General features: G+C 39.8%; 1 protein-coding gene across 1 annotated transcript; it reads left to right on the forward strand.

Annotated features, from left to right (window-relative positions):
• The first annotated feature begins 1566 nt into the window (after nt 1–1566).
• On the forward strand, nt 1567–25879 carry RBM46 (RNA binding motif protein 46). Its single transcript, XM_014067799.2, has 5 exons — nt 1567–1695; nt 5044–5205; nt 6224–6691; nt 9307–10089; nt 25438–25879. The coding sequence occupies exons 2-5, from the start codon at nt 5055–5057 to the stop codon at nt 25635–25637; spliced, it is 1602 nt and encodes a 533-aa protein (XP_013923274.1). The 5' UTR covers nt 1567–1695; nt 5044–5054; the 3' UTR covers nt 25638–25879.
• Nucleotides 25880–26402: the final 523 nt, after the last annotated feature.

The following is a 26402-nucleotide window of genomic DNA, read 5'->3' on the forward strand; positions in this document are numbered from 1 at the left end:
AGAGGGTGGTTATAGAAAGTAGAAATAGTCCTCCTTATGAAATAATTCAGTGGTGTAAAAAGTATCTTTTTTTCGGCCGTGGGCGCTAATTTAAGCGAAATACTTAAGCTAATAAATAGTAATAGCCCATTTAGTAGTTTGTCAGTTAAAAACAACGACCTTCGGTCGTGAAAATGAACTACTGTTAGGAGTAGTGGAGGAGAAAATAGAAAGTAGCGACTCAGCGTTGAGGCAGAGGGGAACTCTTGTGGCGGGTAGTAGGTTGAGGGCCAGGCCGGGAGTAAAGAAATAGCGGAGAAAGTACAGATGCAAAATAGCTATAGGTTAATCGGTGGATATAACCAGTTATAATCATTTTATTACTTCCTATTGGAAGACACTAAAATGTCGTTCTGTTCTTTAAAAAAATTAAAAATAACCAAATAAATTAAACCAAGATAAAATCAAAAGCCATATACATCAATGAATCAAAATTATAATATCAAATGTGAACACCCAATTTAAAGAGAAATTGGCTTGCCACTTTTCCTAGAAGCAATCATAGTTCTAAAGCAGTTTCTCCAATTCTGCCTCGAGATATTTTTTTTATTACAATCCTCATTTTTATCGAGTCCAACCAGAGGTGAAAAGAATTATATAGCACACCTGTATGTATATCACATACATGGTTATTTCACATAGGCTTCAAAAATAGGCCTTCAAGTACAGGCTACTTTCAAAAACACCTATGAATTTTTATAATCAGGCAGACTCAGGATGAAAGAGGCAACTTTTAAATAAGTAATGCCAATAAGAAAACACTATTGTTTCCATTATTTGCAAGCATATATTTCTGTTTACGAAAGCCAGATGGAATTTTAATATCTTTAACCTTGGCTATTTGGCAATTGTTAATCTGTAGAGAGATTGGTTTTCACAAAATACTGTTACTACTTTGCAAAATTCTTAACTTTTAGCAGATAAGTTCCATGGTGTCTGATGCAGAGTGTATTTATAGAACTTCTCCAATACAGTATTTTCATGATAACCTTTCAGCTATGTTTTAGATTATATTTTGATTCAGAAGTTGAAAAGTGATGAATATAGACATTTTTATATAGAGATGTTCAATCTCCGTACATTGTAAGAAATGCACATAACACAAGGTGTATTCTAGAGCAGTAAACGGTATATTTATTAAGTTTCCTCCAATCACTATATGTAATTTTAGTATTCAAGGGGATGGAGCTGACCTGTGAAATCTGATCTCCAAGCATGTTTGCTTTCTGTATTTAGGAAAAGTGCTTGGAATGAATGGTGCTTATGCCATCCCTCATCTGATTTTTTTTTTCAATATAAAAACTGTCCTGCTTATTTAACCTGGCTTATTTTTATGAATTGGGGATTAAAAATGACAAGTGTGATCACATCTTGCTTGATGATAGAAAAGTCTGTATAAATTGAATCTTCAGGTTTATCTTACACAGAATGAAATTAAATATACTTTCAATAAGTAATAAACTTGTTACCACTTGGTGTTCACTTGAAATTTTATTTTTGTCCACAGATATTAATCTGATCCGATTTATTGGACTGGATGATTGATCAGAGTTCTGTTTGTGCAACCCATGTATTAAAGTATTTATTTGAAAACAGTTTGATATTTCAAAAGGCTACAGAGAACAGTGAACTGATTTTGAAACATAAAAAAATCTTGTAAGTTTTAATCATTCTAAAGTGTAATGTGTGCATATAAATTATTTTTCTCTCTAAGTACTCTGAACACTAGTATATAAGATTTAAAATACAGTTTGAAACAGGGCTTCACAAAGTGATCAGTATTAACCTCAGGCTGATAGGATTATCCAAGAGGTCAATAAATGGCTGGAGGTCAGTGGGTAGTCGATAAATGATGGGAGAGTTGATTGGGTTTACTTAATCTTTTGGGATTTCTGAAGAGCTTCATGTGAGTCCCTAGTCCTGAATGTGAAGTGGCTAGCCGGCTAGCTTGTTGCCTAGGTTGTATAGCTACCAGTGAGAGCAGCTTTGTCTCTATTGCTAATATTCATAGCATTATTAAAGTAGATTTATTACATTTTCATTTAATAACCATTTAGCTTCAATGAAGAATCTAAAACTTAATGAAAGATCAATTAACTGAAGAGTTTGGGGACCTCTGATCAAACATTGATGTAATACTGTTTATCACTTTGCAGATTTTATCCCTTTTGCACTTAGCATCTGTTGCAAGCATGCAAGCAGCATCATTTGTAGTGTGATATCACCATGCATATATCACTTTGATATAAGCTTGGCTTTCTGCAGATACTTATTTTGAAAATATTACTTTCCCGTGGAGAATTTAAACATTGGTAAAAGTCTTAAATCTAATTCATGCATGAAATATATACAACATATATCTATACAATATATATATGATTTAAACAACATTTAAATCATAATTTTTAAAGAGCAACTGTCATCTCTGTCCCATAGCGGCTCCTCCGACCCTCTGTTGACTCACCAACAGTCCCAATATTGCAGAATATACAACCTCATGCTACATAACTAAGCTCAATTTCATGCTGAATAAACTAAATTATTAATGTATCTTAAATAGAAAACTATAGCTACATGTTTACTCCAAAAGCATTTTATTAAATTCAATAAAAGAAAATGCAATTTAAAATTTAAACCAATTTTTTAATTATTTTTAAAGCAATTTTTATCCACCCTGAATATATAGCATACTCTGTTGACATAAGTCTACCATTATATGTGTGAGTCCATTTTGTTTTTTGAGAAGTCCACTGAAAAATTTCCCCTTCCTTGCTTATCAAGCTAAAATAATAATTTTAAAATGAACCAAATTAGCAAAGGATAACTGTCAGCTCTGAAGCTGGCAGAAATTTGGGAATATCAGTTTTTGTTACTCATCTACTTAATTCACCACCACTAGTTTAGGTTTGTCTCTAAATTCTACTATACCTTTCTCTGTAATGAAGCAATATGTGATAGATGTTTTTCAGTATTTAGTAGAAAAATATGGTTTTAAAATGCATTTTATTAAGATTGCAATCAGTTTGAGAGTTGAAAAAGCAGGCTGTTTCAGAGTTGAAGAAATGCATTTTGGTGACTATTTCTTCAAAGTACGGTTTCCAAGTATACACAGGTAGACCTCAACTTAACAACCATTCATTTAGTGAAATTTCTAAGTTATAATGTCACTGACAAAAAGTGACTTACACCTGGTCTTCACACTTACAGCCATTACACATCCCTGTGTTCAGTGATCAAAATTAAGGGCAATTGGTATGTGTTTATGATTGTTGCAGCATCTAAGGGTTATGTGATCACCATTTGAACCTTCCCACTGGTTTTCAACAAGCAATGTCAATGGGAAAAGCTGAATTTGTTTAATGACTATATGATTCACTTAATAATTACAGTAATTCACGTAAAAACCATGGTGAAAAAAAATCCTAAAATTGAGATTGATTCAAAAACTGTTTTTAGCAACAGAAACTGGTCCCAATTGTGGCTTTAAGTCAAGGAATACTGTAGTCCAGTCTGTTAATGAATTTTCAATCCCAAATTATAAAATAAATAGTGGATTAATTTGAATATGATGTTTGAAATCATACTATCCAGTTTCCCTGAAAATAAGACCTCCCCAGATAAGCCAATCGGGCTTTTGAGCGCATGTGCTAAAATAACCCCGCCCCCCAAATAAACCCACCCCAAAAATATTGCAACAGAGCAACAGCCATGAGGTGACCATGCTCACCATCTTCTGCACCTCAAAAATAATAAGTCCTCCCCAAAAATAAAGCAAAGCGCTTATTTCGAGGGTCAAAAGAAAATTAGACCCTGTCTTATTTTAAGGGAAACACAATGTATGATTTAGTTCTCCGTAATGAAGCATTTTAATTCAGGTAGTTGATTAATAGGTATTTAAATCAAATAGCAATGGGTTCTACTATAAAACAATAAGGATTCATTCTTATACAGAACTCTACACACTCGAATACTATTATAATATTTTTGTTGATTTGTTTTACCTGAAGCAAACATGTTAAATAAGAATTTGAATAGGATTCAGTCTCTAATAGTTACCATCAAGTATTTGAATTTCTACCCAGAGAGAGACAGATCAACAAGAGTATTATAACTTTTTGATACTGTTGATATTTATAAAAATGTATGCTTTACTTTATATGAACATATGAAAATTTGAATATTCACAATTTTATTTGTTAAATTTATATCCTCATCCATCAGCTCAAGTAGTGTTCACTTATTTCTTTTCCAATTTTCCTCCTAACTAGAATAACACTATGAAGTAGGTTGGCTAAGTTATCAAGTTAGCTTCTGGAGCTAAGAATTGACTTTATACATATGACTTGAGTTTACACATATTAGATGAACTCCTTAACCAGTATAACTCACCAAACAAAATAATGCAAATCCCTTTCTCAGAGGGCTTCAACATAATTTGCAAAATATGTCCACAAAATAATTTAGACCAGCCGATCCCATAATCCCTTCTTAAATTATCCTTACGGTAGAGGTCTATGCATCCAGCAATTTCAACTGGATTTGCCTCATTCCCATGATACATGTTATCTCTCCTCAAGATTCCATTAGGAAAGAAAGTTTTGATGAAGGAGGTTTTTGTCATTAAATTTCTCAAAGCACTTTCTATAATCTCAAAAGGAAAATCTAAATCTTGAACATGATTTCAATTTTAATTTAATGTACATTATGCATAATTTGAATGGTTTGATTTAGTTTGCCATTTTTATTCTGTAATCATTTTCATATATATAGCAATTTGATTCTTTGAGGAATGTAAAATAAAAAATAAACCATACAGTGTAGAAAACCTATGTGATCAAAATCACTATTTAATAAACTAGCTTGAGAATCTTTTGCTATTTTCCATAGATGTGGCTTTGCTTTTCCTTGAAATTATTTACACATGTAAAATGTTTGATTTTCATGTAAGAACTCCTTTCTAAGGAATGTGTTCCATATATATAATAACTATTGGTTCTCCTTAAGATGTTACAGAAATGAATGAAGAACACACAGATGTAACAAATGGATGTAATAAAGTTAGATCTCGTACTCAGAATGAAGCTGCCTTATTGGCTCTTATGGAGAAGACAGGGTATAATATGGTTCAAGAAAATGGACAACGAAAATTTGGTGGACCTCCACCAGGTATTTGATTATTGCTTGATTTGAAAATATTAATTTTGGAAAAATAAATAATTGAAAAATGATTAATGCGCACAAAAATAGACCCTGTAATTATTGCCTAAGTAGTATAGCTTTGATTAGGGTATGTGCAAAATGGGAGAATACCCAACCCATAATAACCATTGTGTTTCAAATATTCTGCTGAATCATTTTTAGGTTAGCTATGGTTGCTAGAACCAAAATCCAGGTGGGACTGGACTAGTCCCATATAGTTCCCAGTGTGGCATACTCCATCAAATCATCTTATCTTCCTGGCACTATTTCTTCCTTCCCACCTCTCACCTGCCAACTTAACCCAGTAGTGACCCACTGGCTTTCCTCCTATTGCTTCTTAAGTGTTTTGCCCAAGTGTTCTCTTCCATTGTTCCCTTACCTTCCTAACATGCTGATATCCTTAGCTTTTTTTCTTCTGTCCCACCATCACTTCTGTCCAGAACAAAATAGACCCATTTCATTCCACATATAGACCAGAACCCCTCAACCAGGCATGTTTAGTTCATAATGGATTACTCTGTAACCACTATCTGCACAGAACATTTTTTCACAGTGTTTTGCACATCTGTGCTGAATAACCATGGAGTACACATTGCATTTCTTTACAATATGACAATTCCTTGTTAAGTTAAAATATTTTACTTAATTTTAGGTATTCCAGTTGAACCAAGTATGATAAGGTTATATTCCTCACTATTCATATTTAGGACTAAATTTAAATTGAAGCAGTAGATCTTTGTTTAAATAGAAATCACTGGAGTAAATTTTGACCAGATAATACAAGTCATATTTAATGGAGAACTGTTGGAGAATCAGTATTTGTAGAGTGCACTAGCATTTTAGTTTGTATAATCTGTTGGATATTAACATGAAAATCTCCCAAATTGTTTTAAGGTAAGTGATAGTAAAATAATATGATAAATAATTGGCCAGGGTTTTTTTCTTAGTATCAATTAATAAAAATGTGTTGAATGTGTTTTTTAAGGTTGGGAAGGTCCGCCACCACCCCGAGGCTGTGAAGTTTTTGTGGGGAAAATTCCTCGTGATATATATGAGGATGAATTAGTTCCTATTTTTGAAAGAGCTGGGAAGATTTATGAATTTAGATTGATGATGGAATTTAGTGGTGAGAATCGTGGATATGCTTTTGTAATGTATACAACAAAAGAAGAAGCTCAGTTTGCCATTAAGACCCTTAATAATTATGAGATTCGTCCTGGAAAATTTATTGGAGTTTGTATAAGTTTGGATAACTGCAGACTATTCATTGGAGCCATTCCAAAGGAAAAGAAGAAAGAAGAAATCTTGGATGAAATGAGAAAAGTCACTGAAGGTGTTGTAGATGTTCTTGTGTATCCAAGTGCAACGGACAAGACAAAAAATCGTGGGTTTGCCTTTGTGGAATATGAATCCCACAGAGCTGCAGCTATGGCAAGGAGAAAATTAATTCCTGGTAAATATGTTCATTCTTCACATAGAAGGTTTAATCACATTCTTGTTGAGAAGATGTATGTTTAAGTTATACTAAAAGCTACTCTGTATGCAAGAGTGCCAGATTCCTTTGCTTCCCTCATGTAGACGGCATAGATTTTGAGAAAAATAAACATGGCTGGAGTGTATTATGCTATCCCCTGATTGTAGGTTTCTCTTTTGCAGTCCTTCTTTCCTAGAACCTTTATTGTTAAAATTAGAAATATCTCCCATTTTCTACTAAATGTAGATATTTGCATATTGCTGTTTTAAAAGTGAATAGCCTTGATTTGAAGGTAAGGTAGGCAAATTTCATTTACAGTAAGCAGAGAGGACATCTCAGTATTTTTTGGAAAGATGATGGAAGTTATAGGCAACATCTGTGCATGAACACACTATCACAATCCATGCTTATATCCTAGAGCTGTGATGGCGAATCTATGGCAAGCGTGCCACAGGTGGCACGCAGAGCCATCTCTGCGGGCACACCAGCCATCATCTCAGCCAGCTCCACCACACGTGTGCGCCTCCTGCCGGCCACCTGATCTTTGGGTCTCTGCTACACATGCGGGGGGCACATGTGTGGAGGGGTCGCATTGTAATTTGGGAGCTTACGCATGCCCGTCATCCATCCCCCCCCCACCCATCTTTGATTTCCAGGTTGGTGCAGGAGGCCTTCCAGGCCCAAAATGGGGCACAGGGGTACCGTGCAAAGTCCCCCTGTGCCCTGTTTTGGGCCTGGAAAGTCTCTTGCACCAACCTGGAAGCCAAAAATGGTTGGGGGGGGGGTGGGGAGCACAGGAGGGTCGCGTGCACATGCACAAAAGTGCAGGATACGCGCATGCACAGTGGCCAGGGCCCATGCATGGGGTGCGCGAGAGGTTCACTTGCCCGTTGCACTGTCCTAGAGGTCTGAATTACTACAGTGAGATTATATGGACCTCAACCTTTATTATTCATGGTATAAACTTAATTTCAGGTTTAATTGCACGTACTTGGGTTACAGTAGAGGTAATCAACTTTTTGCTGTTAAAAGGCTGGATATTCAATGTTTTAGTAGATTTTTTAAACAGTTGTGCTCTGAATATAGGGAAATGAATAGTTTTAGAAATAAGATGGCAAAAATCAATTATTACAAAAAAATTATGTCATAAAACTACTTACCTCAATCTTTGTTTGACTTGATATTTTACTAATTTTACTAATTAGTTAAGATTGCCTGAGTTTTGTAAGCAAATTTGCAGGTGTAGTTCATGCATGTTTTTGATGCACTAATGCAACCCCCTGGTCCGTGGACTGGCACTGGTCTGGCGTGCCAGAAACCAGTCTGCACAAACAAGCAAAACCCCATCTGTGGAATGCAGGCAGCATACAAAACCACCCCTTCTCTCTATGGAAAAACGTCCACAAAACCAGTCCCTGGTGCCCTAAAGGTTGGGCCCTGGCTGATGGGTTAAAAGGCAGACAGACAGGGTGTACTCTATCTTTAGAGTGCCAGCTCTTAAGGTAAGAGAGAAAATACCGATGTGGCATATGACCAATGGGCATAGGAAGAATACCCGCTCAAGACAAGGAACAGTGCAACACAAAGCTCTGACTAATTTGCTGGTAAAAGCAACACAGCTTATACAATTGCTTGTAGTATTATTATTGGACAACTGCTACAGCAAGGAAAGGACAGCAGGGGTAGTCTGACTTTGTTCAAGAGCCCTAACACATTAATGCTCTATATTACTGGGAATCTAAATGACCAGCAAGTTGGGAGAATTTGTCTTTTTTCAGGTGCTGTGTTGCACTTCACCTCTGATGCTAAGTAGTCCTATTCCAGCCACCTTCTGTTCACTAATCAGGCATGTTGTAAGGCAGGGGCTCTTAAAGCTGATATAGCAACCATTTTACTTAAGTACCAGCTTCAGGAAATGAAGTGGCAGAATCACCAGATTTTCTCAGGGATTAGAATGTCCATATTTGCATTCTCCATTAGAGTTTTGTCAATATGGTTTAAATCTACAAGAACCACTGATCAGGAATCCAGATAAATAAAATAGCATCAGGAGAGCTAGTGGCAAACTCCCAACCTCCAAAGTTACCTCATCCTCCCTTGTATTATTTCTAGCTTTTTTTCCACCTCCTTTCACTCATTTTTTCCTTCATCTCTTTTTCTTTAAAACGATTCCGCATCGCTTAGAGTACCCCTAAGTTAATATCATAAAATTCATTAGCATACGATTTATGTTAGAAAACTTTATTTCCTTTCTTTAAAAATTTCTTACAGATATGTATGTATGTGTGTGTGTGTGTGTATGTATATATATAAGTATGTATGTATATGTATATATATGTAAGAAATTGTATAGACAATCTCAATCTTACACGGGAAAAGACCCGAATACAAGACCAGCATACCTACACCTGTGAAAATATATATATATACATACATATATACATACATACATACATACATACACACACACACACACACTGTGTGTGTAGTTTTATGTAATTGTAGTCTGTTGGGTATCTTTCTTCAAAACTTAAGGGGAACAAAATTACTTCTATTTAAATTTTAAAAAACTGATGACTTTTTCTTTTTGGTAGGAACTTTCCAATTATGGGGGCACACTATTCAAGTAGATTGGGCAGACCCAGAAAAAGAAGTAGATGAAGAAACAATGCAGAGAGTAAAAGTACTGTATGTTAGAAACTTGATGATGTCAACTACAGAAGAAACAATTAAGGCTGAGTTTAACAAATTCAAACCTGGAGCTATTGAACGGGTAAAGAAACTGCGAGATTACGCTTTTGTTCATTTTTTCAACCGAGATGATGCAGTTGCTTCTATGTCAATTATGAACGGAAAATGTATTGATGGTGCTAGCATTGAGGTAACACTAGCCAAGCCAGTAAACAAAGAAAGCACTTGGAGACAACATCTTAATGGCCAAATTAGCCCCAGTTCTGAAAATCTTTTAGTCTTTACAAACAAAGAAGATGGTCATCACAAATCACTAACAAAACCAGCAAATCTTCCAATACGTCTTAATGGGCAGAATAGTCCAAGTCCTCCTGAAATTGAAAGATGTACTTACCCATTTTTTCCAGGAACAAAACTTACTCCAATTAGCATGTACTCTTTAAAATCGAGTCATTTTAGTTCTGCTGTGATGCAGTTAGATTATTATTGCAATAAAAATAACTGGGCACCTCCAGAATATTATTTATATTCAACTACAAGTCAAGATGGAAAAATTTTGCTGGTATATAAGATTGTTATTCCAGCGGTTGCAAATGGATCCCAGAGTTATTTTATGCCAGACAAACTCTGCACAACAGTAGAAGATGCAAAAGAGCTAGCAGCACATTTTGCACTCATGCACTTGGGTAAGTTTTTAAAACTTTGGTTTTAATTTTAATCATCTTAGTACTAAATTGTTATTTTGGCATAACTTATCTAAAATGCCCATTCCACTTAGTAGGCAGCTTCTTCAGAAACTGCAGTATTTCAGGTTTTTCTCCCTTTAGGGATATATGTGCGTATACAGTAAAAATATTGTCACCTCAGGATATACTAGTGAGTTTTTAATTTTCTTATTAAGAAGCAAGCCACATCTTGCTTATTACTTAAAAAAAATCTTTGTAGCAAACGTAGAGAATTAATATTTTAAAAACTATTTTAGATATACAGTTTGCTTCTATCCATTGTTTCAGTTTCAGTTTATTGGTATTTGTATGCCGCCCACTCCCAGGGGACTCTGGGGGCAATTGCTGAATTCTTTGCCTTTATACCATTTAACATTGAGATATTCTTTCAAGTGTTATTGAAAAGGCAGTGGCAGTTAATTTGGATTTCTAATTTTTTCTATTTAAAAATGCTATGATTAAAAATGGTTCAGTAGAAAAGGAAGCAATGTTTGGGAATTGATTTTCATACCTATTTAATTTCTTTTTCCTTATGATTTTAAGAAAGTTAAATTTCATTTATGTTAATTACAGTATAAAGTTTGGATTTCCTTTTTTAATTACCTTTGAAATGAGTCTACAAGATAGTCACCTTTAAAAATCTTTAAAAATTTCTTAGTACTTAACAGATAATGGATGGAAATTGTAATTTTTGTGGTAATAGGTAAGAATCCCTGCAGGTTTTAATCCACTGGTCGTAGCTGACTAGGGAGTGGTACTCATCTCCATTTCTTTAATGTATTGATCCAGCGCTGTCTGAAGATATTTCCTCAGTCATGTGGCCAGCATAACATCATGCTGCAAGGCAAAGTGTATGGCGAAACTTAGAATGCTGCTATCTTCCCACTGAAGTATCTATTTATCTACTTGCATTTACATGCTTTCAAAACTGCTAAACTGGCAGGAGCTGTGGCAAGTGAGATGGGAGCTCACTTCATCACACCCTCACACAGTAGTATGAATATAGATATTCTCTGGCATCTTTAAGGCACTGAGTCACTGAACCTCTCAATTTTTGTAGTAGTCAATTATATTTTTATTTGAAAAGACACCTTGATTTCTCAAACTGGATTTTCACATCACACTAAGCCTTAAAAAATTAAATTCGATGGTGAAAAAATACATTTAGGCAAGAAAAACAAAATCCACAGATGCAGTATATGTGGTACCTTGCTTCATAGGGGTGACTGTAAGAGGTATCTTGGGAGTCCTAGTGGACAATTACATATGATCCAGCAGTGTGCTGCAGCTGCTAAAAAAGCCAACTCAGTTCTAGGCTGCAAAAACAGGGATAGAATCAAGATCTTGTGAAGTGTTAATACCACTTTATAATGCCTTGGTAAGGCCACATTTGAAATACTGCATTCAGTTTTGGTCACCACGATATAAAAAAGATGTGGAGACTCTAGAAAGAGTGCAGAGAAGAGCAACAAAGATGATTAGGATTAGGACTCGAGGATAAAACATATGAAGAACTGTTGCTGGAACTGGATATTTCTAGTTTTAAGAAAAGAAGGATTAGGGGTGTCATGATAGTAGTGTTCCGATATCTCAGGGGTTGCCACAAAGAAGTCAAACTAATCTCCACAGCACCTGAGGGTAGAACAAGAAGCAATGGGTAGAAACTAATCAGTAAGAAGCAACTTAGAACTAAGGAGAAATTTCCTGACAGAACAATTAATCAGTGGAACAATTTGCCTCCAGAAGTTGTAAATGCTCCAACACTGGACGTTTTTTAAGAAGAGATTAGATAACCATTTGCCTGAAGTGGGGTAGGGTTTCCTGCCTAAGCAGGTGTTGGACTAGAAGACCTGCAAGGTCCCTTCCAACTCTTGTTATTCTATTCCAAAACATTTGAATTTACCGCAGTATGTGATTCATTACAAATTGAAGGTTTGGTTTTTCGTGTACTGTACTATCATCAGTTAGCTTAGTGTGATAATGTGAATGTAATTTATGTGAAACAAAAAAGTTATCTATTCATCCTTTCCATTTTGCTCATTCTGCTCAAAATGTCAACTGAAAGCAAGTGGTTAAATATAACAGTTCTCCATAGGGGATGGGGAAGCCTCCAGGAGTGAGACATTTTCACAGCCAATCTGCCCTTAGACAGAGTTAATTTTGAAGCCACACCGCTCGGCTTCTTTTGCATGACTCCATTTTCAACTCAGTCTAGCCCTGAAAGACACCTTCTTTAGTTGACTCCGGAATTGTATTTGAAAATTTCTTTCCTGGATACTTTCCTTCCCCCCACCCATCTCCTGGCCTCTGTCTATTTAAGTGTAGGGAGTCTCCGCTTTGATCTGCAGGGTCAAAGGCACCAGTAGGTGCTTGAATTCACGTACAGCTTGATTGGAGTTGCTGGACTCAGTACCCGGGTTTTGAGGCCACCAGGACGTCAAGGTTCATTCCACAGTGAGGCTTGAGTTCCCGTGTGACGGGGGACAGCCTCAGGAGGCAAGCAGAGAGCCACTGAACAGCTGAGAGGCTGTTTCAGCATCGGGAGGATTGCACAGAACCGTTGGAATGCAGCAAATCGCCGGATGGCTGAAGCTGCAACCGCGCAGCAGCAAGAGGCTTCAGGAAGCCTCAAGAATGCATTGGTGGCCATTTGGGGGGCAGGACTGATCCCAGGGAGAGGCAACAGTCGTAGAGGCAACCAGGCACCATTTTGGGCGCCGCATGAGTACCCCGTGGTGAGGGGGTGGTGCAGACAAAATGGTGGATGCTGCGGAGGAGGCTCCTTCCACTTTGGGTGGCAGAAATAGGCCTACAGCCTCTGCTAGGGCTCAGAAGGCAATTTTGAAGAGCTCCTCCAGGAGGAGTAACAGCAAGCCCTCAGGGAAGCCAGGGGAGAGGGCTAGGCAGTCCCTCGAGATCGAGATCCCCACTTGAGATTTCCCCTGTGGCTGGTCCCTCTTGGATGTCCCCTGGGCACATTGCGGGGGAGGAGGATGAACCTTTGTCCCCACCTCTTTCCCTTGGGGATCTAGGGCAAGGGAATGAAGATCCCTTTGCTCGTGGAGTTCAGGCCAGGCCTAGGCTGGCCCCACAGGCCCCTATTCCAGAGGCAGCCAGTTCTTTTCCACCTTGGCCTGAGCTACCAGAGTGTTATAGGTAGCTCATTACACAGGCTATTTCCCAGGGCACAGTTATGGGGCTGCACAGAAGCCATAAGCCTCTGCTGCTCATTCTGAGCGTGGGACCCCACAAAGTAGTATAGACCAACCCTGTTCTCAAGGTACCGGTCAGGATAGGCAGGCCTCCCCCTCCTTGGCCAGTGAACGTTCAATGGAGGGTGAGGGGGCCCAGATTGGTTTGGAATTGTCTGACAATGAGGAGGATAAGGACCCAGATCCACCTGCAACTGCAGGCCTCTTCCCCTCAGGTGTTCAGATCCCTCTTGTGTAAGGCTAGGGCCACTGCTGATTTGGAGGAGGGATATCCTGCCCCCCAAGAAGGAAAAAGGGGGACCTTTCTCTAAGCCTCAGGCCCCTAAGGAGGAGATTCCTGCTACTCAACTTTTTCTGAACATGCTAAAAATCAAATGGGAAAAGCCAGGGTCATTTCCTATTTCTGGGGCAAATGAGAGGAGGTTTTATAATTTAGAATCAGGGTTTTCCCAGGCATTGCAAATGCCTACTGTTGACCGGCCGGTGGTTGCTCTGGCATCTTCCTCTTCCCTGGTCGGGGGATATCGCCGATAACCTCAAAGTGGAGGATAAAAAGGCAGAACTCACCTCGAGGAAAACCTTTCAGGCTGTATCCTGGGCCGTTAAGGCGGCGGCTTCGGCTTCATTTTTCAATTGAACCACTTTGCTGTGGCTACGCTAGATGCAAGAACATCTTCCCCTAGATGACCAGAGTTTGCAGCAAGATTTAAACAAAATCATGGCTGCTACCCAGTTTTCATCTGATGCCACCCTGCATGCAGTAAAATATTCATCCAGAGCCTTGGCGATGTCCATAACCTCCAGGAGGCTCCTATGGCTTTGCAGCTGGCAAGTGGACACCAAACACAAATGGCACCTCACAGCAGCACCTTATGCAGGGACCCAGTTGTTCAGGGCACCACTGTAATCCATTCTTGTCAAAGATAACAAGAAGGAGGTCTTGCCCACGTCAGCCAAGAGGTCAGAGCAGAGGCCTGCTCCATATTACCACAGACCTTCCTTTCGCCAGCAGAACCAGGAAGTCCAGGTACTTTCCTCCCTGTAATGACAGGCAGCAGGACAGGCAATCTGATTAGGACCTTTAATAGAGATAGGTCCCGCTATCAACCCCAGAACAAGAGGCCCTTCCTTCCGCAGAGGGAAGTAATTTGGAATCACTTCCTCCGATTGGTGGCCCCCTCACCCTATTCACAGATTGGTGGCATTCCATCACCACTGAAAGGTGGGTTCTAGATACTGTTAAATTCGGCCTACATCTGGAATTCCTCTCCTTCCCCCTGAACAAGTTTAGGGTTTTCTCTACTTCGAGGAATCCCATTAAACAAAATCTCATGAGGGTGGCCATTCAACACCTGCTCAAGATTCAGGCTGTACAGCTGGTCTCTATGGACCAGGAGGGCCAGGGGTTTTATTCTAACTTGTTTGTGATTCCCAAAAGTTTGGGGGTGGGGGGGGTGAAGGGCGATTTTAGATATCAAAATATTAATCACCACATTGTCTACAGGAGGTTTAAGATGGCATTGTTACACTCTTATCTTGACTGGGATTAGACCTGTGGACTTTATGGTTTCTGTGGACCTGACTGAGGCCTATCTCCATGTCCTGATATTCCCGCAGCATAGGAGGTTTCTGAGGTTTTCCTATGCGGGTATCCACTACCAATAGAGGGTGCCTAACCCTAACCCTCGCCTCAGCCCCTTGGACCTTTATCAAGGTACTGGCCACGTTGGCCGCCCATCTTCATTCAGTTCTGGTTAGACTTCAATGTTATTTAGATGACATCTTAGTTCAAGCATCATCCCTTCAGCAGGCTCAGTCTGGCCTTGACCATTCAGACCTTATAGCAACATGGGTTCTCAGTTAACTTTGCAAGAGCAACCTGGTTCCATCCATTAGACTGCAACATCTCGGGGCGATTATAGATGCCACTCAGGGTGAGGTTTACCTTTCCCCAGAGCGTAAGGAAAGCATTACCCAGTTAGTTAGACAGGTTCGTAGGGAGTGATCTGTTCCTGTCGTCGTTCTCTCCAAGCTGCTGGGAAAATGATTTCCTGCATCGCCATAGTGCCATGGGCCCGTCTCCATGCTAGGACACTGCAGTGGCTGCACCTGCCACACAAATGCAAGGGCACAAGCAACACATCCTTCAAGGTCAAGGTTTCGGCCCAGGTTTGCTTGTCCCTGTGGTGGTGGCTCTCCCCGGCCCTTTGGAAGGGATCAGTCTTCAAGGATCCGGCGCATCTCACATTAACAACAGATGAAAGCCTCTTCAGCTGGGAAGCAGTGCTGAGCTCGCAGTTGGCCCAAGGTCAATGGTCCCCGGCAGACTTAAGACACAATATTAACTGGTTGGAGCTGTGAGCGGTCCACCTAGCGCTCAAACACTTTGCTCCCCAAGTGGCTGGCTGGCATGTGTTGATTCTGACGGACACTGTTGCAGCCAAGTCCCACATCAACAAGCAAGGGGGCACCACTTGATGGCACCATGGCAGGAGGCGTTCAGTCTAGGGACATGGGCGGAACCTCATCTCTTGTCGCTGACAGTGGAATATATCTTCGGAGTGGACAATGATCAAGCAGACTGGCTCAACAGGGCCACCGTTGACCACAGAGAGTGCCAGCTTCAGACCCAGCTCGTCCGCCGGATGTCAGAGGTTCAGCCAGCTGCAGATGGATCTCTTTGTGTCACCAAACAATGCCCAGCTTCCGAGATTCATCTCCCAGCTCGAGGAGCAGAGAACATAGATGCACTATGCTGCCGGTAGCCGGAGTCTCCTATATGCTTCCCCCCCCATTCCCTTCATTCCCGGGGTTCTGAGACGTGTGGTCACAGAGGGTGTGGAAGTGATTATAGTGGCACCCTTTGGGCCTCGCAGGCCGTGGTTTGCAGACTTCCTAGACCTAGAACCCCATTGGAGGATTCTGGAGGAGGAGGTCGTCCTGCACTAGGGGATCCTGTTCTACCCGGAACCACAGTGGCTCCAATTGACTGCCTAGCGCTTGAGCAGGAACATATAAGGGTGGCCAACTTTTCTGACAGGGTGATAGGAACTATCGTAGCCTCATGCAGACAGTTGACCACACGCGTATACAATGCCACATGGGCCTTGTTTGTAACCAGGTGCCGTTGGGAACATGTGACTCCCACCGAGGCCTCGATTCCTCAGGTTTTAGAGTTCCTGCAGGATGAGTTGGAAAAAGGCCTTTCTCACAACACCATCCGTAGACAGGTGGCGGAACTATCTACAGTGCTTGTGGGGGAGAGGTCCGGATCACTTGCCCAACACCCGGTAATCAAGCGGTTCCTTAAAGGGGCTGCTAACCTCCGGCTACTGGTTGTCCACAGATTCCCCGCTGGTGCTCCAGATGCTAACAGAGGGTCCTTTCTAACCGCTGAAAATGGTCAGTACTCAGTATCTCACCCTCAAGATGGTATTCCTGGTGGCAGTCAGAAATTAAGCATATCTCTGAATTAAGTGTCTTATCGTCTAGGGAGGATCTCTGCGTGCTCCATGCAGACCACATGGTGCTTAAATTGGACCCCTCCTTCCTACCTAAAGTTAACACACCCTTTCACAGGGCTCAGGAGGTTGTGCTGCCGGATTTCTGCCTCGCCCCTTCCAGGCCTAGGGAGCGGGCATGGCATCAGCTAGACGTCTGACGAGCGCTGCACATTTACCTTCAGCAGACCGCTTCATTCCGACGCATGGAGGCACTGTTTGTGTCCTTTCGGCCTTCCTCTTTAGGGTCCAGGGTTACCCCTTCCACCATCAGGTGCTGGATTTAGGGCAGTGATCTCCACTGCATATCAGGCAAGGGGCATGCATGTGCCAGCTGGCATCACTGCTCACTTGACGAGAAGTGTGGTGACCTCAGCGGCTTAGTCTGCGCAGGCTCCGTTTGAGGACATCTGTCGAGCGGCTGCCTGGGTGTCGCCCACGCTATTCATCAAGTCTTGATACCTATGCTTCGGCTGAAGCTTCATTTGGTCGCAGGGTTTTGCAGAGGGTTTTGGAAGCCTGGCGTTCTCATGCTTCTTAATTTCCCTCCCTTGCGGGGTAGCTTTGACATCTCCCACTCCTGGAGGCTTCCCCATCCCCTACGGAGAATGATAGTTGGACGTACCTGAACTGTATTCTCCTAGGATGGGGAAGCCTCCAGGTTCCCGCCCTGTGGGTAATTTTGAAGGGTAGCACGTAGATCTGAAGAGGTGGGTGCTTTTCCCTTCTGCCTTGTTTCCAGGTTTTTCATGGATCCGTGATCTTCATTGAAAGCGGAGTCAGTCATGCAAAGGAAGCAGCTTCAAAATTAATTCAGTCTAAGGGCAGATTGGCTGTGAGAATATCCCACTCCTGGAGGCTTCCCCATCCTACGAGAATACAGTTCAGGTAAGTCCAACTATCATTTTACAATTATAAATATATTTAGTTGCAGTTATATCACATTAAGCCATAAATCATAATTATGCATATAATGGCATGTTCTCAAATTCAGCCATGCCTGGAGTTCTGAAACATTATGGGGGCTTAGCACACTAAAATACCATATTTTTTGGAGTATAAGACGCACCGGAGTGTAAGACACACCAAGATTTTGAAGAGGTAAATTTTTAAAAAAAGTTTTTGCCCTCCCGGGCTCCCAGGAGCACTCTGCAGGCATCCCAAACCATCTGCACACCCCGTTTTTTGTTAAAAATGGGGCATGCAGAGAGTTTGGGAGGCCTGCAGAGTGCTCCTGGAGAGGGCAAAAATGTGACGCGTGGGGCTTGATCTTCTTAAAGAGTAAGGCTTTTATCTATCTCAAATCCACTTTTCTCTACCCCTCCCATGGCAGGGCAGGACTAAACAGCTTTCTCTGTGCTTTATTGTTTTTCCCCTTCCCTTGGACTGGTGGTGACAATGAACCGCTTGGCCCAAGGAGCGGCAATCAGCTCGCTTCTCTTCAGCTAGGAGGAAAAGACATGGGGTTGCTGAATGGCTGCTGCTGTGTTTGGCTAGGAATGGCACTTGGATGAGGAGGAGTGGGTATCCCTTCCATTTGGATTAATGGTTCCTCATGACAGTGCCTCAGTGGCAAAAGGGAAGCATAAAGGAAATGAGGCTGCCTTGTCTCACACACACAAACTCCAAATCCGCCCGGATCTGTCAGCAAAGAGATATGGTAGCTGGGCTCAATAGCAGCAATAGCAATAAGCACTGCATGACAGATCCGGAGAGATTGGGGGGCAGGGGGTGGAGCAAGGTTTAGGTTTATTGGACTTATATGCCGCACTTCTCCCAAGGGACTCGGCGGCGTACAACATAAAAACACATATTACAAAAGTTAAAAGAAAGATTAAATAGAATATCCAAAAAATCCAATAGACATTTACAATGAGATTTAGAAATTCAATTAAAATTAACAATTAAAATTAATAATTTATTTTATTCAGGCCAGACTGCCTTGCTGGAAAAGCCAACTTTTTAGGGCACGCCGGAGGTCGGGAATTATGCGAAGCTCCGGGGGCAGTTCATTCCAAAGGAAAGGTGCTCCCACAGAGAAGGTTCTTCCCCTGGGGGTTGCCAGCCAACACTGCCTGGCCAATGGCACCCTAAGGAGGCCAAGTCTGTGGGATCGTACTGGACGGTGGGAGACTACCGGTGGCAGTAGGTGGTCTCACAAGTACCCTGGGCCTAAGCCATGGGACACTTTAGAGATCATAATTAACACCTTGAATCACTCTCAGAAAACAACCGGCAACCAGTGCAGGCCGCCTAAAAGGGGTGTAACATGGGACCACCTAGGTACCCCCATGACAACCGATGCAGCCGCATTCTGGGCCAGCTGAAGCCTCCGGGTGCTCTTCAAGGGCAGCTCCAGGTAGAGAGCGTTACAGTAGTCCAGGCGAGAAAGGACGAGGGTGTGTGATTGCACAGGGCATCCCGATCCAGGAAGGGCACAACTGGCATACCAGGCAAACCTGATAAAAGGTCGCCCTGGTCACAGCTGTCAGGTGTTCTTCCAAACTAAGCCACGTATCCAGGAGGACTTCCAGATTGCGGGCCCTCTCTAAGGGGGCTAAAATTTCTCCCCCTATCATCAAAGATGGTACAAGATGCACAAATCGTTATGACGGGAACCACAGCCACTCAGTCTTGGAGGAATTGAGCTTGAGCCTGTTCGTCCCCATCCAGATCTGTACATCCTCCAGGCATTGGAACATCACGTTGAGGGCATTGTTTGGGTGGTTTGGGTAGAGGTGAAAAGTTGGGTATCATCAGCATATTGATGATACTGTACCTCAAAACCACAGATGATCTCACAGCGGTTTCATGTATATGTTGAATAGGAGGGGTGAGAGATCCAACTCCTGGGGCACCGCACAATTGAGGCGCCTCGTGGTCGATCTCTGCCCTCCAGTCAACATGCGATTGATCCGACAGGTAGGAGGAGAACCACCGCAAAATGGTGCCCCCCACTCCCAACCCCCCCGAGTCGTCGCAGTAGGATACCATGGTCGATGGTATCGAAAGCCGCTGAGAGGTCTAATAGGACCAGGACAGAGGAACAACCCCTGTCCGGGGCCCACCACAGATCATCAACCAACGCGACCAATGCCATCTCCGTGCTGTACCTGGGCCTGAAACCCGACTGAAATGGATCCAGATAGGCAGCTTCATCCAGGTGCTGGGGAAGCTGACGTGCTACCACGCTCTCAACAACCTTGGAAACAGGACGATAGTTGGCTAAAGAGGCTGGGTCCAGGGAAGGCTTCTTAAGGAGGGGCCACCACCTCCTTCAAGGCAGTGGGAAAGAACCCCTCTCTCAATGAAGTTGGTAATCGCCTGGAGCCAGCCTCGTATCATCTCCCGGGAAGCCGAAACTAACCAAGCACACAAGTGGCAGCACTGAGTCTCCCCATAATCCTGTCCATGCCCTCGGGACTCACAGGGTAAAACTCATCCCAGATAGTTTCCACAAGATTCATCCCCGTCGACTTGCCCGAATCTACCCAGTCAGAGTCCAAGCCTGTCTGAATCTGAGCGATTTTATCCTGCAGATACTGAACAAATTCCTCAGCCCTTCCCTGCAACGGAAGAGAACCGATCTCCTCTGTACAAAGACTTTTCTCAGGATCCTAGATCTCCACTTTCTCTCCAGAAAAAACTATTGGCATTGTTGGGATTTTGGCTAGTGAAAGAAGGGCGGGATAGAAAGGAAACTTCAGAATGCGGCAACTGCGTGTGTGTGTGTGTGTGTAGGAAGGGAAGCCTCTACACTTCAAGCTTGATTCAAAGGCTTTGGCTCCTGAGAAAAACCTTTGTGGAGATTTTCTTTTCCCTTTCTCTACCACCACACCCCCCCAATCCGCCCGGATCTGTCTTGCAGCAAAGAGATACAGTAGCTGGACGCAATAGCAATAAGCACATTCGGAGAGATTGGGGAAGTGGGGGAGTGGAGGAATGGAAGGTAAAAGGAACAATCTCTCTACGAAGGCTTTTATCAGAACACTAGATTGGGAAGTTTAAAACTTGGAATGGAATACAATTAAGCTTGATTCAAAGGCTTTGGCTCATGAAATCGCTGCGCTGCCACCCGAAAATGCTACCGCAATCTCTGCCACCAGGAACCACCCGAGAAGGGGCAGGTAAAGCAGGCGCTGCAGAGATCACGGTACCAGCGTTTTGGATGGCAATGCCGCGATCTCAGGAGCCAAAGCCTTTGAATCAAGCTTGATTGTACCCCATTCATGGTTTTTAACTTCCCAATCTAGCTTTCTGAGAAATCTATCATCTCTGAGGCACCTTTCGTTTGCAGGAGGAGGAGGAGGGCAACTTAAAGCAGTGCCTCTTTAAAGCTACATTTGGAGTATAAGACGCACCCAGATTTTCACCCTCTTTTTTGGAGTAAAAAGGTGCGTCTTATACTCCGAAAAATACAGTAATTTGTGTCTTTTGAAATCATGCAAAGGCAAGCTATTTTCAACTTTTCTGGTCAAGCACATCTAGTAAATGGCAGATTTAGATACAGCTGGAAAGCGAATAACTTTTATATCAATGAAATTTAATGAAGGAAAAATTAAATATGGCAATTGGAAAAAGTCCATGGACTTGTAACTTAATTTAAATGTGGCTTTTTTAATAAGCTATCTTTAGTGTTAATACTCTTTCAATATTTATTTATTCTGAAAAACAAGTTACATTTGTTGCTTTTTTGCTTCTCTTAAAAAGTACTTTAATCATTTCCAACAATTATAAACTAGTCTCACATATTAATATGCTATTTTCCCATTGATCTTTTATAGTCACAAAAATTATTCATCAGACATGCTACTCCAGTAATATAAGATACTGAAATATTATAAATTTATAGTAAACATAAACTATGCTTTCCTCAGGACATTGCATAGATTTTTATGGTAACTTCTTATTTGGCAGTTGTATCCTGATTCCAAATCTACCTTTGGAAAAAAAGATCTGACTGGATCCTGACTGGAAAAAAGGAACTAACTCATAAACATTCCTCATGCTTACTAATAATTGTACAATAATTATCTCTGAAAAAACTGACTTTGAAATGTTGACTGCTTAATTGTAAAAAAAAAATTACATTATTTTTAATAAAATCTCTATACTTTACATAAAATCTATCATAATTTACATTACGAGAAATTGATATCTGGTGAAAAAATATTTGGTCGTGTTTAAAAAATGTTATTCTAATTTTTAAAATTAACAGTAGAATATTAAAATGTTCAGTACTCTTGATGATTTTGTATTGAGCGAAATGAAAATATATCTGCAACATTTTACTTCAAGTCTTACTCTAAACCCACATATCTGCACATACGTTACTCTACAGTGTAACATAATACAATAAGCCTAATGGATATTGGGTTTGTAACTTCTTCCATAGCAAGTTGATTAAAACAATGTATTTGTCTGCAACTTTAATGCCCTCTTAACAGTTTTAACTAAAGGATTATATATACATAAAAAGATGTGAATATGTAGTATGGAGTACTGCAGTTAAATCAATCCCAGAATTTCAAACACTTCAATGAAGATTATCATCACTCTTGAAGAGTGTTACATTCTGTCTCCACCACTTGCAGAAAGGGTACATAACATCTCCAGTCAGGACCTGTGTAGGAAAATTTGGACAAAGTAAACAGGTAAGTAACTTAAGTGAAGCAAACCTGAGTAAAATTGGTGCTTGGTTGAAGTCTAGCAATTTTTTTGATACTGTATTTGGCATTGATAGAATAGTATAAACCAATTATGGTTAACCTTTTCCGGACCGAGTGCCCAAAGCATGTGCCTGAACCCCCAATGCAATGAGCACAGCCCCCTGCACATGCCGAGCCCCCATGCATGCGACCCCTCCCCGTCCGTACGCACACAGCCTCCACATACATGTCCCACGCATGTGTGGCAGAGATCCCAGTTACCAGCTGGGGCAATGGCTTGCGTACCCACAAAGAGGATGCTGCATGTCACCTCTGGCCTGTATGCCATAGGTTCTCCATCTGGGTATAAAATATCCTTAGATAACATAGTTTATATTGCAAGCATTTCATATTCAAAATTATAATGTTCAAATTTTTGAAGTCAACTATAGATAAGAAAATAAGGATAAATGCTAAATTATTGACAAAATAATGTGAATGTTTATAGAAATATGCTATAAGAAGTTTTTTAAAATAATATTTTATATTCTTTTATAAATATTAAATATTACATAATATTGTGCTGTGGTTTATTAGATGCGAAATTTATGTTCAAGTAGGAATTTCTTTGGAAAATACAAGGTCCAAGAAATCAAATTAGAAATTAAAACTTAATTATTTTAATCTATCTAATGTAATTATATATAATCAGCTTTGTAACCTTAAAAGTAGCAAAAAGGCAGAAAGAATATCTTAACGATGCTGAAGTTTATAAAATAGATGTTATGTTGTTTATTTACTTTCTCTTGATTAGATATTTACACAGCACTGTCCTTTCAATTTAATAACTGCAAAATTATTGCAATATAATTTTTAAAGGAAGCCATGTACATCGTATATTAGAATGTAACTATGTCAAATCAGTTTAAGTGTATTGTATTGCCTGATGATGGAATGAAATAGGCTCACTCTATTATTTTAATAGTGTTTTGTTTAGGCATTATATTGAAATTATGATTTCAACCTCACTGTTACCTTATGATGTACTATATCTTTTGTTAGGGGTGGGGGAAGCAACTTTCTATTGACAACCACAATTGGGCATACAATTTCCATTGCTAAGCAAGGCACTTATTAAATGAATTCGAACGACATTAAACAAATGGTTGTAAGTGAAGAGTGTATATTATGCATATCAATGCCCATGTATTGAAAAAGATTTTAATAATTATATTTAAATGCCCTGCTTTGCATCTAAAAGATGTCACCGCTGTCTTTAAATATTGGCTATGTAACATGACTAAAAATGCTGCCACTTTATTTTTTCTGAACAGTTTATTGCTAACAAATATGAAATCTTAAAGGCAAAGATTAAAACCATCTTATATTTTGCAAGTTTATTTTAATTTTATTGTGGCAGGAAAATAATTTCCATTTGCTTGTGCAAAATAAAAGAAGTAAATAATAGTTTAAGTGAAAATGTTTAAATTTACCATGCCATAAATTTATCAATCATGTAGTTTTGATTCTATCAACTAGAAGTAAATCCTATTGTGTAAGTGAAATTTATGTCCAGGAAATGAATGTATGCCTCCAGTCCAAACACATTATACATGACCTAATTAAATATATAGATACAAATATATCAGCAACGGGCGCAGTGGTTCTGTGTTTAAAGGCTGAGCTTGACAGCCTGAGTTTGATACCTGAGCCCTGCACGATGGAGTGAATTCCCATTACTTGCCTCAGTTCCTGCCTACCTAGCAGTTCAAAAAAATGCACGTGTAAATAAATAGGTACGACTTCAGTGGGAAGATAATAGTGTTCTGTAAGCCTTGGTGTATAGTCATGCTGGCCACATGACCATGGAAATGTCTTCAGACAATGCTGGCTTCCTCGGTTAAGAAACAAAGATGAGCACCACTTCCTAGAGTCAGACACTACTAGATACCATCTTTACCTTTACCTCTATGCAAATTGTAAGATTTTAAATGATAAGTCCATTTGTATATAATCATTAAATATCTATAGCTACTTGGAACATAACATTTTTCTTACATGTCATAAGATTTTTCAGTCAGTTTCTTTCTTGTCTTGGCTTTCAGTGCTTTTTTCCTATTAAAATAGGAAAGTTAGTGTTTAACAGTCATATTACTTGAGTTATGTAAGAATAGTGTACACTCTGGGAAGTATTGGATAAGTTGTAGGAATTAATCAGGTTATAGGATGGTTCTTCAGATTCTACTTTTTTTTTCTCATTGAAACATTCAGAGTTATCTAGATTTCAGCCAGTAGCTTGATTATGTGAAGAATCACAAAAGTTCTATATTTAATTCACTATATTAACATATATTAAAATAGCCATATTCATTCTTTTGAGAGGGACGTGCAAAATGTATGCACCTAATCTCAGTGAAATCTATACACCTGCAGAAGTGTTTAGTTTCTTCTGTTGAGGACTGGATGCAGTACAATTAACCCATTGAGATTTTTGATTTTGTATTTAATCCTGTAGTTTCTAGTAACGGGAAATGGCTTTTGCATAGGAGGAAATGCTGTTTTTGTTCCCAGTCGCTGAATAGAAAAGGTAGCTTGTGTGTAGTGCATTTGCAGAAGTCACTTGTAGCTATTGGAATTGTTGGATAGACCTTGAAATGACCTGCTTTCCTTTTATAGAAAATATTGTTTCACCTTTCAACTTGCAAAAAGTGCTTCATGTGAAATTTCATCAAAACAAGGCACTACAACAAGGCATAACTCTAATATAAAATACTTTGAAAGCCTGGGATCAAAATTGTATTTATATAGTAGTAGCCCGCAGTATAATTCCTATGTTTTTGAGTGATAAGATTTAGAATAAGAAGTATATGGAGGGAATTATGCTGACATTATTATTTCTCCAGTTTTCTTTTGAAATTGATATTCATGCTGCATAAATTTCTTTTGCAGAATACAATTTTTGTCGAAATCCAGTAAATAACATTTCTCCTGTTAGTGCTACGCTTTCTTCTGGAACAACCAGCGTATTACCATATACATCAAGACCATATTCTTATCCAAGCTATCCCTTATCATCATCAATTCCACTTGCTAATAGCAACCATGTTGGACAGCGTTTGTACATCTCCAGTCAGGCCTCATTCTTTTGAGGAAAAAAAACCTGGATGAAAAAAATTACACTTTAAAAAACAACCCTATAATGTAGTTTTAGTTTTAATTGGGTTTATACAATTGCTTTTGCTTGGTTATTTCATATTACTTATAAATTATAGATAAGAAAACCCATTTAAATGTTTTTTTAAAATAATTTTTCTCATTAAATAGAAGCTTTAAAATATTTTAAATGCTTGCAATTGTTGTAATCTTGTTACCAGGAATCCATTCTTTGGAGATGAAAAGCAGTATTTGGTAAAAAGTAAAGTATTATGTAAGAAGGAAATGATGCACAGTATTTTTTTTTTAAAAAAAACAGAAACCTTAACTCCAAACATATATAAACATTTGGGGTCCTTTAAAATTATATTGTATATTTTAGTTGCATGATATTTGTTTTATTAATCCACTGTTTACATTGTTAAATTTTATTTGTTAAAAATACTGTTCTATTTGCACGTTGTAATGTTTTTAAAGTTCATATCATGTGTTTAATTCCCTACTTAAATACAGTCACTTTGACATTAAAATCTTGCTGTATTAAAATAGTTTGGATTCCTTTTTAATATTTAAACTAAATATTGATAAATTTCAAAGTTCTTTTTTTTCTCCTGTAGCAATTAAGCATGAGTAAACAATAGGCAAATACAGAAAATAGTATGAAATTATCTCTAGTTTGCGAACGTAAAGCTATTTGAACCCTCACCACAGGATTAGGATTTTAGAAGTTTTTGTAGAGACAAAGTTTTGTGTCTGTATTA

Source organism: Thamnophis sirtalis, unplaced genomic scaffold (assembly GCF_051295495.1).
Source record: "Thamnophis sirtalis isolate CommonGarterSnake01/CBP01778 unplaced genomic scaffold, rThaSir2_p1.2 scaffold_10, whole genome shotgun sequence".
Taxonomy (NCBI): Eukaryota; Metazoa; Chordata; class Lepidosauria; order Squamata; family Natricidae; genus Thamnophis; species Thamnophis sirtalis.